General features: G+C 35.4%; 3 protein-coding genes across 3 annotated transcripts; 2 read left to right on the forward strand and 1 right to left on the reverse strand.

The window, feature by feature from the left end:
• The first annotated feature begins 492 nt into the window (after positions 1-492).
• Positions 493-2168, forward strand: LOC113301382 (hydroquinone glucosyltransferase-like). Its single transcript, XM_026550155.1, has one exon. The coding sequence runs from the start codon at positions 615-617 to the stop codon at positions 2031-2033; it is 1419 nt and encodes a 472-aa protein (XP_026405940.1). The 5' UTR covers positions 493-614; the 3' UTR covers positions 2034-2168.
• Positions 2169-3876: 1708 nt separating this feature from the next.
• LOC113304980 lies at positions 3877-6071 on the reverse strand. Its single transcript, XM_026554100.1, has 6 exons — positions 5217-6071; positions 4984-5097; positions 4634-4847; positions 4425-4504; positions 4084-4268; positions 3877-3994 (listed from the first exon to the last, which is right to left on the reverse strand). The coding sequence occupies exons 1-6, from the start codon at positions 6069-6071 to the stop codon at positions 3877-3879; spliced, it is 1566 nt and encodes a 521-aa protein (XP_026409885.1).
• Positions 6072-7552: 1481 nt separating this feature from the next.
• LOC113304982 (cytochrome P450 87A3-like) lies at positions 7553-10602 on the forward strand. Its single transcript, XM_026554101.1, has 9 exons — positions 7553-7776; positions 7872-8196; positions 8475-8618; positions 8733-8978; positions 9071-9160; positions 9247-9325; positions 9606-9712; positions 9974-10104; positions 10222-10602. The coding sequence occupies exons 1-9, from the start codon at positions 7553-7555 to the stop codon at positions 10325-10327; spliced, it is 1452 nt and encodes a 483-aa protein (XP_026409886.1). The 3' UTR covers positions 10328-10602.
• The last annotated feature ends 5683 nt before the right edge of the window (positions 10603-16285 follow it).

Genomic DNA, 16285 nt, shown 5'->3' on the forward strand with positions numbered 1-16285 from the left:
TAAGGAAACAAGATAATATTTAATCTATTATATTGGAGCAACACCATGTTCACGGGCCAACAACATATACCTCCACCTTGGTTTCCGCCTCCGACTCCTACATCGTTGCCCAACTCCCAAATATATCAGTACTGGAAGTCCCAAAACATACAAGAGTGAACCACCATCATGGACTGCCCAACAAATTAGTCCTCCGTGCATTTTTGAACGTGTCATTGCTGACATCAAAGACTCAGATCCTAAAACAGAACAAACAAAATTTTACCTACTTCCTTTGAAATTTGATACGATAATAATACTGACAATTAAACAGTCTCCTCCGACCCCCCAAAACAGGTGATGATTGATTACACATTGCTTACGGCATACCATGCATCACATTTCTAGAATCTGTCCCAACAACTTGTCGTTCTTCTTCTTCTAATAATAATAATCTAATCCAGCATTGAAAGGAAAAATAAATACAGTAATAGTAAAGAGACAATCCACATGGCAGTCACTAACATCAATTACAGCCCACTTTCTGTACGCCTCTCTCTGTATATATATATATAGTTCATCAATCCTTCTCTTAATCTTCACCAAACCATCATATTCCCTTGTGTAATTCAGCCATGGAAGTAGTAACTTCAAAAAATCTCCAAACCCCCCATGTAATTATACTACCAACTCCAGGTATGGGTCATCTCATCCCACTCATTGAGTTAGCTAAACGACTCGTTTCTCATCATGGTTTTACAATCACGTTCACGATTCCAACTGAAACCGATTCTCCATCCAAAGCTCAGAAATTGGTTCTTGATTCTCTTCCAAAATCTATTAGTTATATGTTTTTATCTCCGGTTGATCTCAGTGATTTACCCAGTGATCATAAGATTGAAACTCGGATTTCTCATACGGTAACTCGTTCTCTTTCTTCACTTTATGACTCGTTTAAGCTCATTACTTCAACTCACCGAGTTGTTTCATTTGTCGTTGATCTCTTTGGTACTGATGGTTTTGATGTTGCCAAGGAGTTCAATGTCAAACCATACATTTTCTTTCCATCAACAGCTATGCTTTTATCTTTGATTCTCCATTTTCCTAAATTGGATCAAGATTACACCTGTGAGTACAGAGATGTGCCAGCACCGATTCAACTTCCGGGGTGTGTGCCTATCAATGGGACTGACCTTTTCGACCCGGCACAAGATAAGAAAAACGAGGCTTATAAATGGATTTTGCACCATGCAGAAAGGTATAAACTTGCTGAGGGAATCATGGTAAATAGTTTTGACGATCTCGAACCTGGTCCAATTAAGGCGTTGAAGGGGGCCGAATCGGGTAACCCGCCGGTGTACCCTGTGGGACCGCTTATCCGGACAGGTGACGACGTATCTGATCTATCCGGTTGCTTGAAATGGTTGGATGATCAGCCTCATGGGTCTGTTCTATTCGCCTCCTTCGGAAGCGGCGGAACACTCTCCGGTGAGCAACTGACTGAATTAGCTCTTGGGCTAGAAATGAGCCAACAGAGATTTTTGTGGATTGTAAGAAGTCCTAGTGATAAGGTTGCAAATGCAACATACTTTAACCCCCAGAGTATCAAAGACCCTTTTGACTTCTTGCCGAAAGGGTTCATAGAGAGAACCAAAAATCATGGCTTGGTTGTTCCTTCGTGGGCACCTCAAGTTCAAGTCTTTAGCCATGTCTCAACTGGTGGATTCTTATCGCATTGTGGGTGGAATTCAACACTCGAAAGTGTCGTACATGGTATACCTTTAATTGCGTGGCCACTCTTTGCAGAACAGAAAATGAATGCTTTGATGCTTACAGAGGATTTGAAGGTTGCATTGAGGCCGAAAGCGAATGAACAAGGGATTATAGGCCGTGATGAGATCTCTAGGGTTGTTAAGGGACTTATGCAAGGAGAAGAAGGGAAGAGACTTCGATTTAAGATGAGAAATCTTAAGGATGCTTCTGCCGGAGTGCTAGCAGAAAATGGGTCTTCGTCTAAGGCACTTGCAGAGGTGGCAAACAAGTTGACAGCATAAAACCGCCATCTCATTTACATGTTTTTCCTCTTTGCTTTTAGTCACCCAGTCATTGCATTTTTATTGTATCATTGCATTTTCCTACCAATGAATTAATTTGTGAGAAGAAACCAAAATTTCAGTCGTTATTGGTTGCTGTGCTAACTTCCAAATAACCTAAAGATTAAACAAACAAAATTTGCCAACTTTGCTTGAACTTTCATACAAAAATACAAATAGTCTCAAAGAAAAAATGATAAACGAAAAAAATGTAACAAAAGATGACAAACCATTCAAATAATACGTTCATTTAGAATTTCTGTTGTCTCCCCCTATTTCCTTTTCTTGCTATTTATGTCCTCCTCCTAACTATTTTCTCATGCACTGATCGGGCATTTTATTTTGTCTAACAGCATAAGTCCATTGGAGATATTGGTGATTGTGATGATACTTGCTAAAAGATTGGATAAGGGAAACATATTTCGATTACTATATAAATATTCCCATAATCTACAACAAAGTACATGGGCGTTACAAGTAAAACCCAACGCATACATCATGTAATCATGTACATCATCTCTTCTATTCATTTGCATATATACTCTCAGTTATACACAATTTTCATACATTTTCTCTATTGATTCTAACTATATCACGTATATGGAATAAAGAATGGCGATATTTTGAACAAATGCATCTAATGAAACTTGGCATATGTTCCAAACCGAGGTTTCGAGTACCTTATAGCTGGATCGACATTCTTTACTCACTCGCATTTTCACAATTTTTCTTTTAGTGTCAAATTCTTATTCTTCGTATAAGCCTTGTAGTAGCTCATAAACTTTGCTGTAAATTCTGTCGAGAAACATAGTTGGATTATTTGTGAACCGTAATACACAGTATTGAAAAAGAAGTTTGTTGTAAAATCTGTCTAGACCATAAACGGACTCTCAACCTTGATCAATACTGGTAAAAATTTAAGTGAAAATTCTATTCATCTCACCAAATTCACTTTTTTATTTTGGGAATACTTTTCTATTCCACTTAGCCGACGTGCTAGGGAGAATTATTCACCAAAAATAAAAATAAATAAATAAGTGAGTTTGATCTTGGATTTTACCATGGGTGAATAAAATGATTATATAACGACAACCGACTCATGATAAAAAAAGATAACAATAGTATGGTAACAAAAAATATGTAGAAGTTTTTGGTGATTGGTAAGGTACCTTCTATCATCATGAAATGCTGTACATCTTTCCCAAGATCAATGTTTCCCTTGCCCTTCGATTCTTTATACCGACTGTGTAACAATACTAATGACTTCTCACCATCGAAAACTCCACTAATATCCATCTGAGTTATTCATTAAAAATATATGTGTATGAGAATTAACTATCAAATCCTTGTAAAATGAAATTAAGCTTCTAATTAAAAAAAAATATAGGACTGGACTGAGTGAATGTATATATAATGTGCCTACTTTATATTCAAGAAAGAAGGCATCGATTTTAGTATGAAATTCCTCGCTCAGACGTTTCTTTAGTTCTCCGACCAGACTCTGGAAAAACGATATTTGTTAATATCTTTTGGGCGATGATACCAGTAACTAATCTAAATATGAAACTCAGTCAGCACCAAATTCTATAGTGATCAGAAAACTAAATAAATTTAAACTTAAAACTAAACATTGTGCAAAAATAAAGCTCGAAATCGTACTGTGAAAATGAAATCTGGAGATACATTATGATCAATAAGATTTAGAAACTTCCCACGAATGATATACAACCTGCAAATATCTTTGTTAAGTGGGTTGGAAAAATACACAAGTATGTTGTGATACATATATAGATCAACTTGTAACTTAACGAAAGCTAGCTACGTACTGCCTAGGGCTTTGCTCTTCAATGATATTCTCAGCAATATTGGCTACATCTTCTTCCCATCCAGTTAAAAGCACTTGGTCTTCACTAAACTCATTACTTCATATATATATATTTAGCACAAAATCAGTAAGATCATCAACATGTAAAATAGGAATTTTAATTTATGTTCATGGTTTGATGCTTACTAAAAGTGCCATGTAGCTTCGAAAGATCGAATAGCTTGTCGAAGATTATGTTTAGAGTTTTCCGCAATTCTTTCGGCTAGTTGGGTTGGCAGTTGGATACGTTCTTTTCCCGCAATAAACTTCAACACTTGAACAATCTGAAGTATACATAGTTTGAGTATTAGCTGGGTTCGATTTCTAAAGTTCTAACATATGAAATGTAAAGTTAAGTAGCTTATTATTTCTGACATATTCACCACCTCCTTCTTTGATGGTGGAAAGAGTTGAATAACAGTAGAAATGGATCTGATATGTTGAAGTTTGGAAGTTTCGCTGCAACAAAAGAAGACTCTGGTACACACTTGATTATTCCTTTCCAAGAGCCATCTTATATAAAGTTGTGAGTCTCTAGGTAGCTTGTCTGCTTCATGGATAATAATTGCTGCATCCACAAACATATATGCATACAATTACCAACAAATTTTCTTAGAAAATGGATGGGATGATGAGTTCGCGCGATGACATATTATGAATGATTGCGTAGATGGATGAGTGGATAATACGTACGTACCGTAGCAGTTGGGAGGATCACATTTTGGCTTAACTTTATTTTTTGTGATCATAATGGATTGGGTTTCTCTAATTATGGCAGCAATCACATGCTTTTCGTAGCCATGTAGTTGAGATAGGTTTATCTCAACATGTTTAGATGATAGTTTCACACGTACATCAATACTTGGTTCAGCTTCTCCGTTTAATTCAAATGTCTTGCGCTCTTCCCTTGTCTATACAAAAAACAAATAAAAGAATCACAGATAAAGAATTTGATACGTACTAACGAGTTTTATACTATAGTGGGATCGGCCGGAAATGAATAATTTTGATACTCTTATTAATTAAAGTATATAATATATTAGTTACCTCTAAATCTTCAACTCCAAAAACTTCTCTTAAGAAAGCCCAAACCATAGTTGTCTTCCCTACTCCTGCAGGACCTTCAAATATATAATGGCTACATTCCCCACCTTCTTTCACCTGACATATATATAGAGATTCATGAATAATCCTATGTACATATGACAACCACTTGACAGGATTTAATTTAATTCGAACAGAGTGAAACAGAGTAAAACATGGGGCTGTAATTTTCTCACTAGATTATGAAGGTTCTCAGCTTTATCTCGATTGCAAATGAAATCTTTCAAAGCTGTAGGTCCATACATATCGGCCCAAACGTATTTTTTCTCATTCTTCTTCGTTTTCTTTTTAAGTGAAATTGTTTCTCCACCTACAGCATTACCATTGTCATCCAAGGCAATATCGGTAGCCTCCGATGACCAAAATGACGCTCTCTCCTTCAAGGACTTCTCTTTCATGGTCAATAGCCTCCTCTTATTTTCCTCCATCAGTAATGGTGGTGTACTCTCATCTTTCATCACTAACCCTGGGTCGTTGTTATTGCTAGAGATCACTCCTGACAATTGTTTTCTCGTAGTGTTTGTTGTTGACGGAGCCGATGAAGGATTAGTCGTCATTGTTTGATTATAGACTGAGTAAAATGGTTCACCATTTGTATCATTCTTATTATTCCTAAAACAACTAGAACTCCATACTTGTATCCTAACGAAAATCGAAGAACTACTCGATGAAGAACTTCTTCCACTAACGTTGCTATTTTTTGTAGGACTTCGATCAACACTTACAGCTAATGATCCTCTTTGTCGAGTTATAATCAGAGTTGAATCAGTTAGTCCTTTATAATAAGGACTACTACTACTGTTTGCATACTTCTTCTCGCCTTTTTGACGACGTTTTAACTCTTCAAGGTTTTCTTCCGTCAGAGCTGTTGAGGTGTTGGGTTTCCGACATGGTCGTCTTGACGTTGTCTGATGATCCTGTTTTCTGTTTATCGGAGGGAGTGGAGATTTTGATGACTTTGTAGTGGTAATAGTAGTGGTGATTGTGGTGGTGGTGGAGATCACTGATGTTGAATCGGTGAGTGCAGGCATTGCAGATGTGAGTCCGCAAAGCTGGTTGAAGTAAGGATAATGTGGTTTTTTTATAATGATTTTGTGGATATATGCGGGTCGTTGTTATTGGGAATATCAACACCGGCCGATGTTATCAAGAAACTTGTTCGATATGAACTATGTTGTAAAAGTCGTTAGATTTCTGGGCTTTATTATATGTCGCTACAGTACTCAATTACATATTAGGTTAACTTTATGCACTTCACTCTGTTATAGACGACTATGGGATATGTAAGTTCTTTTCCTGCATGATGAATGCAAGGAAAGGTATCCCTCCTTCTCTACTTATCTGTGAAAAGATGTCTTCTATGCTAAATCGTTTCCGACCCTTTGATGTTGTTTTGTTAGTTTCAAACCCTGGCTAATCAGTCTGCTGGGATTCATTTAACCAAATACCTAAGTTAATGCCCATTTTCCCTGTTGTCCTACTAAGTACTAAGGAATGGATGACAAGATTAACCAATTTGAGTATTTTCTTCAAATGAGAGAGTTAAAACTCTCCCAACAACAAAAAATGAATAAATTATACAGAACATCATGGGCTAAAATTTGTTTGGGCTAAAATTATAATGGCTAATCACAAATAGAAGTGGGCTGAAAGACTAACCTTAACAAATTTTTCCTATATAAATTCTTTTGGGCCAAAATTAGGGACGGGATATAGCCCAGGTTAGACCCTTGTTAGACCCGTCCCAGTCTTACATATGTTCCTATTTGAAATGATTGTATTGTGAAATATCAAACTTTAATATTTAGCGATGTTGATTTCAATCATTGAATTTCCGTTGATTTTCAACAGTTTGTTTTTAAAGTAGAGATGGCGGTGTTATTAGTTATATCTCACAATATGCTTATTTTTGTAGGAATGTAAAGTTTTACAGAAAAAATTTATCTCAAAATATTAATTTCAAATAGGGGTTTATAGAAAAAAAGTATCGTCAAAAATATGAAATAGTGTGAAAAAAAAGTGGGTTTGTCCTCCTTTCTTTTTCTTTCTAATTTTGTTTATGGTCGTACCAAAGACGCATGCACACATCGTTTGTGTGGTCACACCCCACACTTACCTACAAGGAGTTTGGTTGCCTTAATTGATATCCTTGGTTCCTGATCATGCACATTATTTCACAAAATGGCAGGGTTCTGAAAATTAAGTATACATGGATGGTACCCCATCCCAATTACCCATACAGTATGCTATACATATCACTTGACTAGACCAGAGATAAGACAAACCACAACTCTGCGGTATACACATTAACTTCACCTTATCCAAGAACGTGTCACATTCAGATTTTAGAATGAATCCAAACCAAGTGTACTGCAAACCGGAAACCCACCATTTCCCAGATGGGAAAGGGTTTTATTTCCACTTTCGATGAAAACCTATATAAACACTACATAGCGTGCTTTAAGTTTCAATATAAGCTTTATAAAATACAACGTCCTCTTTTGTTCATACAATGCAGATATTGATGCTGAACACTTGGTATATTGTTCTATTTGTCTTAAGTTTGCTGATATTTAGCTTCATTCATTATGTTTATAGATGGAGAAATCCAAAATGTAACGGAGGAAAACTCCCACCTGGTTCCATGGGATTACCTTTCATCGGAGAAACCATTCAGTTCTTTATCCCCAACAACTCACTAGACACTCCAATATTTTTCAAAAAGAGATTATCCAGGTGTGTATTTTTATCTTAACTTTCTCTATAATTTGATTATTCTGTGTATATATAATAAGCTAACTGTTGAAAATGATCTCTGCATGAATGATCAGATATGGATCGGTGTTTAAGACGAGTTTAATATTTCATAAGGTGGTAGTATCACTAGACCCAGATTTTAATCATTTCATATTCCAACAAGAACGAAAGACAGTACAATTATGGTATATGGACGCATTTTGGGATGTATTCGGAAAAACTGTTGAAACTTCAGCTGATCTTTACATTCTCAAATACTTTAGAAACTGTCTCTTAAATCAATTTGGTATTGAAGCCATCAAGGAGAAACTTCTTCCTAAAATCGAAGTTCAAGCTGACCGATATCTACGAACTTGGTCTGCTCAATCCTCTGTCGAAGTTGAAGCATCAATCACAAGGGTATGCATTATTTTAACATAGCCATGTACGTGAGGATCTCTTTACATGATAAGATTAGCATCAGATATCTTGACGCTTGGACGCTATTTTTTTCTTTATAACGCTCGATAAAATTACTCGAAAGCTAGTTTTTTTCTTACTCTATGTATATATCAAATAGCGTCAAAATGTCATGATAGTTTGGATTTTACCATGTCAAAAGATTCTAGTTCTCATATACACCTTGAATGTGCTTATATTCATTTGTGATTAGATTCCTGTTTTTTACACACATGCAGATGGTATTTGATCTGACTGCGAAACATTTATTCCATTACGATCCGATGGATACGAACATGGGTAACGTGTTTGCCGACTTCTTTGATAGTGTAATGACGGTTCCTATAAACATTCCCGGTACTACATATCACAAGTGTATGAAGGTAATAAAACATAAAGAGAATATTGCATTCCAATTTACCCTTATCGGGGTTGTACTATTGTCTGTGTACGAGCTCATTTTAATTTCAATTATAACTTTATTTATTTTTTGTTAGAACAAAAAGAAAGCAATCCAACTGATGAAGGATATACTGCAAGAGAGGCGTAATTCAACTGAAAAGAAAGGCGATTTTCTTGATCAAGTCATAGAAGACATGAAAACAATGGAATTTATAACGGAAGATTTTGTTGTTTATTTCATATTCGCAATATTACTTGCCAGTTTTGTCTCCATTTCTACAGCTCTCACTTTAGCGTTTTCACTGTTGACAGACCACCCTGCCGTGGTGACTGAATTACTGGTCAGTAAAAGGAAAATTCATCAAAGCTTATTAATCTAAAATCTCCTACATTAACTCAATGAAGTGCTAATGATGTTTTGCATTGTAATTAGGAAGAACAAGAGAATTTGGCTAAAAGCAAAGGTAACCCGGATTCTCCACTTACATGGGATGAGTACAAATCAATGACTTTCATGACTCAGGTTGGTATATGAATTGTATAACATTTAGCGTGTGTAATTATAAGCAAATTCTAGACAGTTACAAGCTGAATCATTTAACATGACAGGTTATTCATGAAACACTAAGGATGTCTAATATGCTTCCTGGGATGTTAAGAAAGGTTATTAAAGATGTTCACGTAAATGGTATGTACTTTTCTTATTAAACACTGTTGGGCAAGTACGATGTTTGCTTGATATCATCAGTTAGCTCCTCGTCGTGCATGCCAACTAGGGGTGTAAAATAATAGTCTGTCGGGTTTTCATAATTTTACAATTTGTACAAAATTTAAGAAAGAAAACAAACAAATTAATTAAAAAGTTTAATAAAAAATACTCCTATAGTATTTATAAATTTTCTTAAGCTACATAAAAAAAAAGGTTCATTTAGTTATATATTGTTGATTTTGTTTTTGATTGCTTACAGGGTACACAATTCCAAAAGGATGGACAATTATGCTAGTTCCTTCTGCTGTTCATATGAATCCTAAAAAGTTTCCAGATCCACATATCTTTAATCCCTGGAGATGGAGTGTAAGTATATAAAACACGGTTGCATAGAGCTTGTCAGCTTGAGCAGTGACATAACTAGGGGGTAAATTCTGAAGGGTATTAATTTTCAAAAGAAATTTTTAATAGCCCACTGGAAAATTACATGTGGCTTTTTTTCTTTTTTTTGAAGCATTTAACATGTGGCTGTGTGGCACCATCCTACGTTTTGGATGCTACTTCCGTTGCAATTAAACATGTTTGGTAATTTACGTGTGGATTAATGTGTATACATAATATAAACAGGACATTGGTGGTACAAATGCACCGTCGATAGATTATATTCCGTTTGGTGGAGGGTTGAGACATTGTGTAGGAGCAGAGTTTAGCAAGACAGTGATGGCTATATTCATTCGTGCTTTGATCACTAAGTTCAGGTAATTAACCTTAGCATTTACCAGATTATACTTACTGATCAATGCATTTTACTTGGCTTTTGAAAATTGTGAAAATTGCGATTTGATCATCCCTGTCTTCGTTTGTGGATCATCCAGTTGGACAAAAATAAAAGGAGGAAATGCTTACCGTAACCCTGCTCTATCGTTCGGAAGAAGCGGTTTCCACGTTAAGATCTCTGAAAGGGATCAGATCAAGAACTAATCTTCAGCCGTTCTTTAGTAAAAACCACTGTTTGGTGGTCTGAGTGCCCGTTTCTAAGTTATAACTAAGTATTGGATGTGAATACTTAGTTTGTTGTCTTATTTAAAAAAATAAAAACTTGGTTTGTTATCTTGTCACTAATTTCTGCTTATATAATTCTTAAAAGGATTGTGATGGTTGTTACTAACCAATTTCATGGTTTCCGTCACCAAGTTGGCAGAATTGTTAGATGGTACTCGTCTCGTCAGTGGACAAGTCGTCCTCCATTGCATGCAAAATAGCAAATCAGAGCATGAATCATAGTTTGAATGGCAGTTTGGGTTTTAGGGTTTTGACTTTTGAGACCAGATTGAGATGAATGTTGAATCTGGCAACCGTCTAACAACAACATCTGTGTACTGTTATGGGTAGGGTGTGGATTTTTGGGTCAGTTATGGGTCTTTCCCCCCCTCCTCTCAGCTACTATGCCATTCAAAAACCCATATCCTTTGTCAGCTACTCAGCTTTAATAGTGTGTTTTTGTCAAAATTGTTTTTGAATCAGATATTTTAAAGTATATATTTTATTTTATTTTCAATATTTTATTTTATTTTAAATTAGAATTCATTAAAGCTTAAATTACAATCAGGGTCCGTAATACATCAGGTAATACATCATTAGTAGAGTCATTGTTGGTTATTCCTCGTAATATTAGATTTATCTACGACGAGTTTTTGAACTCTACAAAGAGGGGAAGTAACATCCCAATTAAGATTACAATCATAAAATTTTGCCTTCCTAGCTAAATTGTCCGTATATTTCCAGTTTTATGAACAAAATAAAAACTAAGAAATAGACTAGCTCTGCTACGCCATGATAAGGATGTTGATTTCCCATTTAGACTATCTACCAAATTTTCAGAATCACCTTATACACTGATATTTTCAAAAAAATCCTTTTATGTTTGCATATTCTGCTGCTTGGAGTAGACTTATATCTTCTGCTTTTTGTGGGTCCGTTGTTGAAATTGGTCCTGCTCTTCCTTTTTCAAAGATACCTGCATCATCTCTTATAATTAATGCAAAACTTGAAGGCTTATTTCTGCAATCCATGTTGCACCGATATTTATCTTATGGTTATTTTTTTCTGGAGCTTCCCATTGTGCATTTCTTTTCCTAGTATCTTGTTTAGAGACATGTTTAAGGGTTGTTTTCTGACCAGAATTGTAAATATCTCTGAATCTCTAAATCACTTGACTGGGTGTTTTTTCCTTTTCCTGGAAAGCTTTTTTACGCCTCTTTTTCCAAATATACCAAATTTTGGTTATTTTTACAGTTATTTCATTCTGGCTTTTGCATCCAATTCCTCCAAACATCTAAAAATTTGATACAAGTTTTGAATGCCCTTACAGAGGATTTGGAGGTAATGCCAATACTTTTTTTTTTTAATTTTTTTTTGCTAGGCATAGGCCCGCCCTTCAACTGGCAACATAGCCACCGGCTTACTCCCCACTGAGCAAATTCGGCCCTCTTGAACCCATGTTAAAGTTAGTATAATTTACACTTGAACGGAGACTCGAACCGCTGACCTCCTACATGAGAGTCAGGATCCTGGCCAACTGGGCTAACCCATGATGGTTAGGTAATGCCAAAACTTCTTTGGCATAAGAACAATGAAAAGAAAAGTTGTTAGCAATGTTTCTTCTTCCTCACTGCAAAAGGTGAAAAGGCGAGGGTACCCAAATATACCTCAAGCTAAAACTTTTCCTACCTATAAATTCTTTCTCCGAAAGTGATTGTCTATGGATTGAGTCGAGATAATAAAACTAATCGGTTCACCCTTCGTGTGATCGTCTATAGATACGAGATCGAGACAATACAACAACGAAGTATGTTTACTTGATACAAAGGTTCGTACTTAACCAAACACAATAGGATTGCTTATCAAGTAAATAGGAATTAACGTTTGTGTAATTTATTTTAATTATAATAAAACAATTATAATGCGGAAAATAAAAGTAAATGACACAGCAAGATTTTGTTAACGAGGAAACCGCAAATGCAGAAAAACCCCGGGACCTAGTCCATAATTGAACACTCTCAGGATTAAGACGCTACACAAAATTACACTAACTTCGTATAGTTGAGACCAAGTAACTAACCCTATAGTTCACCTAGTTCCTTCTGTATTGACACGCCTCCAACTTATAAATAAGTCATGTACTTGGAACAATTCCTTTGGTTCTTATTCCAAACAGTAAAGGAACAAAAAATATGTTTGGTATCAACTCTATTCAACCAAGTGATATAAGTCGGACAAAGGCTCTTCCGTTTATCTCAACATAAACTCCTTCGTCGGGTCCTTAGATCTATCTTATATTCAATCACCCAAAGGTAATCGTTTAAGATTAAGCCAACAACACCTTTAATCCGAAGAATCGTGTTGATGCCGATCTACTCAATTAATCAATCCAATCTACCACAAGGATAAACCGATTATTAATGGGATCCTCTTTTACCGAAACAAGTATTGTGCACACTAAATATTATAAAACCCGAGTCAGATTTTCAATATATTCTTTGTCTTCAAATATTCTTAAATCTTCAATAAAAACCTGCACATAATCACTTGAATCTCTTGTGATCAATCACGCACAAAACGGAGTCTGTTAACAATGGATTATCACAAGATCGTCTTTAGAACTAACAACAGTCTAAAGATCCCTGTTGAAACTATGAACTAGTTTGAGTGAATCTTATATCAGAAGAGAAGATTCTCAAGAATAATCAAACTAGGTTCAATCAGATTTCAACCACCACTAGTCAATCAAATCAATCGAAAACAAAAGATAAACCGCAATTATCTAGTTTCCCACTAACGGTACACGTTAGAGCTTCTCAATCCCAAGAAGACTTTAAAATCAACGGCCGTAAGAGATTTCACCTAATTAGGTTACTCTCCTCTCCGAATAGGCGGCTACACCAGTAACAACAACAAAAGAGTAAATCTGTTGTTACGAAGGATTAGTTTGCTAGAAAGGCAAACTTCGAGTATTCGTAGACAAGGAAGTTTGGACACCAAGGAATTTCCAAAAACAAAAATATTCTCAAGATATTCATAAAAGCACAGATTCGGTTTTCATAATTCCTGGAAATGCTCTGTCCAAAAATAACGATCGAAATCTCTCGGAAAATCTAATTAGTAAATGCACATTACTAATTCTGTAATTTCCCTACAAAATGAAATTAATAACCTTAATTAGAATATTCTTAACTTACTTATGTTTTGATCCTGGGATTCTCTTCCCTTAGCCGTAAGGGATATCTTTGAACAATTAAAGAAATAAACATTCACAACACGTATTCAAAGTTTGTCGACATCTTAACTTTCTAAGTTCTCTTTCACACTTACAACCTTGAAACCGATTTGCCACACTTCCAAACAAGTTTAGAATTGGTTCATCTGACTTTCAAGAACTATGTGATTGATCAAACCAACAATCAATCACAATCATGGGTTTATGGTTCTACCAAAACAAGTTTCGGTTCTACCTCCATGTGAGTACTGTGCATAGTCACACTAGCTTTCCAAAAATTCGGTTGACTAGGTACTAGGATCGGTTTCCCACATATATATGGTATCTAACTTATATGTGTTGCACATTTCCATAGGTTTGGTTCCCCTTTGCCTAAAAACGTGTTGCACATGTCCATAAGATCGGTTCCCCTTTCTGCTATAAACCTTGCTGCATCCGATACAAGCATCGATTCCTTTTGATGTACTGCACCCCTTACAAGGATCGGTTCCCCTTTCTTTTTTATTGGTCAGACATACAAAATCCTATTATACCACAGGTGATTACTTAAGATCGGTTTTTTACTAATAAAAGTTATACCAATACATAAGTCAGGCCTTTGTGAATAGTTCTACCAAGAACACAACAAGTTGTGAGCGGTTATACTCTATCACACATATTGGTTGTTCATAAGATATGCAATGAATAACAAAACCAATAACACCTGGCAATTTCCTTTTCGGTCCACAAACAAGTTTATGAACTTACTTCCTTAGAACACATGTAAACATTGATCCCTAGGATGAAATCCTCACCTCATACCCATACATAATCACAATAGCATTCAAATGATTATGGCGATGTCTTATCTACAAATTTTAACGGTTAAGAAATAAACCTCGTATTGTATTCCTTAATACTATGTCTTTCTAGAGTTCAAGTACGCTTCGCAGTTATGTTTTCAATATGCACGACTTGAAAGATACGTTAGGGAATGAAATAGTTCAAGTCAAATATCACTAACCTCAAGTGGAAGGATTATTGTTGTCGTTGTAGCTCCTTGCTTCTTCACATCTTCAAGATTTCACAATACTTGTTATGTCTCATATCCTAATACTTTCAAGCTAACCTATACGAAGTTGACTCTAGTACATAATCAAGCGACTCTTAACATGAGTTTTGATTCACTAAAATATGACAACCAAACTTGACATACCAACGCTTGGTGGGTTCAACCGAGCAATGCTCTAACAATCTTCCCCTTTGTCAATATTAGTGACAAAACTCTTACATCATATGGATAAACAAATTACAAGAATTCATTACAATCCGCTTGATTCCCGATTCAACAGCACAGTAAAACTTCTTACATTTAATCCTTGAAAATGCCGTTGTTGACATTATAATAACAAAGATAATACTCCCCCTAAGGAATATAGGTAGATATTCAATCCGCACGTCTTTGTTATACTACTTTATATGACATGTTACTCCCCCTTAGTCTGTGCTTTCACTCTTTCGTTAGATAAAACATTCAAGTACCAATGTTCTTTTCCCTAGCGATGCCAATCAATATAAAATCAATGCCGGCATCACTTGTTTACTCCATATATTTCTCCCCCTTTTTGTCATAAAATTGACAAAGAAATGAAAAAATAAAGGACAACACGAAAAGAATCTTACAAATCTCAGAATAGACTTGCAAACCTGTAGAGTTAGGCACGAGGGTTCCACACATCACGTTCTGATAACCAATATCAAAACCAAAACTACAAGTAGTCTTATTTTGATATGCTACCAAGGAAACAATTGTTCGAAACAATTTTTCCAATTTAGTTTAGCAAACCGAAAACAACTAAGCACATTAGTCCCTTTGCTATATCAATAAGACCAAAATAAAGATAAACTCCATTTTTCTCATCAGATTCTAATTATCCATAAACTTAGACTTTTCAATTTTAAACAAAACAAGTACTAGGTCATAATTAACTTAGTTTCTTGTTTAGGCATTCGATTAGACTTGAATAACCGAAACCTCACTTTGATAAGACAAACTGAGATCATAATTAACTTAGTTTCTTATCCGGAATCGAATTGGACTAAACGACTCATCCCGTACACAAATTATTTCGTTAAGCTGTAAATAATTCATACAAACCAAAATAAGTCAACTTGCATAATTATTCACCTCAACCGGAAGCAATTGAAACAACATAGACATTAAAAGCACCGCAATTGCACCGTAATTTTTTAAGCCTAAACAATTGATACCATACAAAAGCAAGATAACAATAGTTTTTCTTAACCGGAACCAATTGAATCGCACACACATCAATTGTACCGAAATTTTGTAAACCTAAACAATTGATACCACACAATAAAGCAAGATAACAATAGTTTTTCTTAACCGGAACCAACTAAATCACACATCCACACACACATCATGGAATAAATATCAATTGAACCGAAAATTTTGTTAAGCAAAAGCAACAAATATATATAATATAAACTCAGGTTTTTCTTAAACAGGAAAACAATTAACTAACAAGATTGTTACCTCAAATCTCGCATCCACTTCTCCAATATGATAGCATCTTCGTCCAAGGAGAAATGGTATCAAAATATCACCACGTTGTCATTCTTATGCATACACAAAAGAATAACTACACACCTCAACCTTTACC

The sequence above is a fragment of the Papaver somniferum genome, chromosome 8, assembly GCF_003573695.1.
Source record: "Papaver somniferum cultivar HN1 chromosome 8, ASM357369v1, whole genome shotgun sequence".
In the NCBI taxonomy this organism is placed as follows: domain Eukaryota; kingdom Viridiplantae; phylum Streptophyta; class Magnoliopsida; order Ranunculales; family Papaveraceae; genus Papaver; species Papaver somniferum.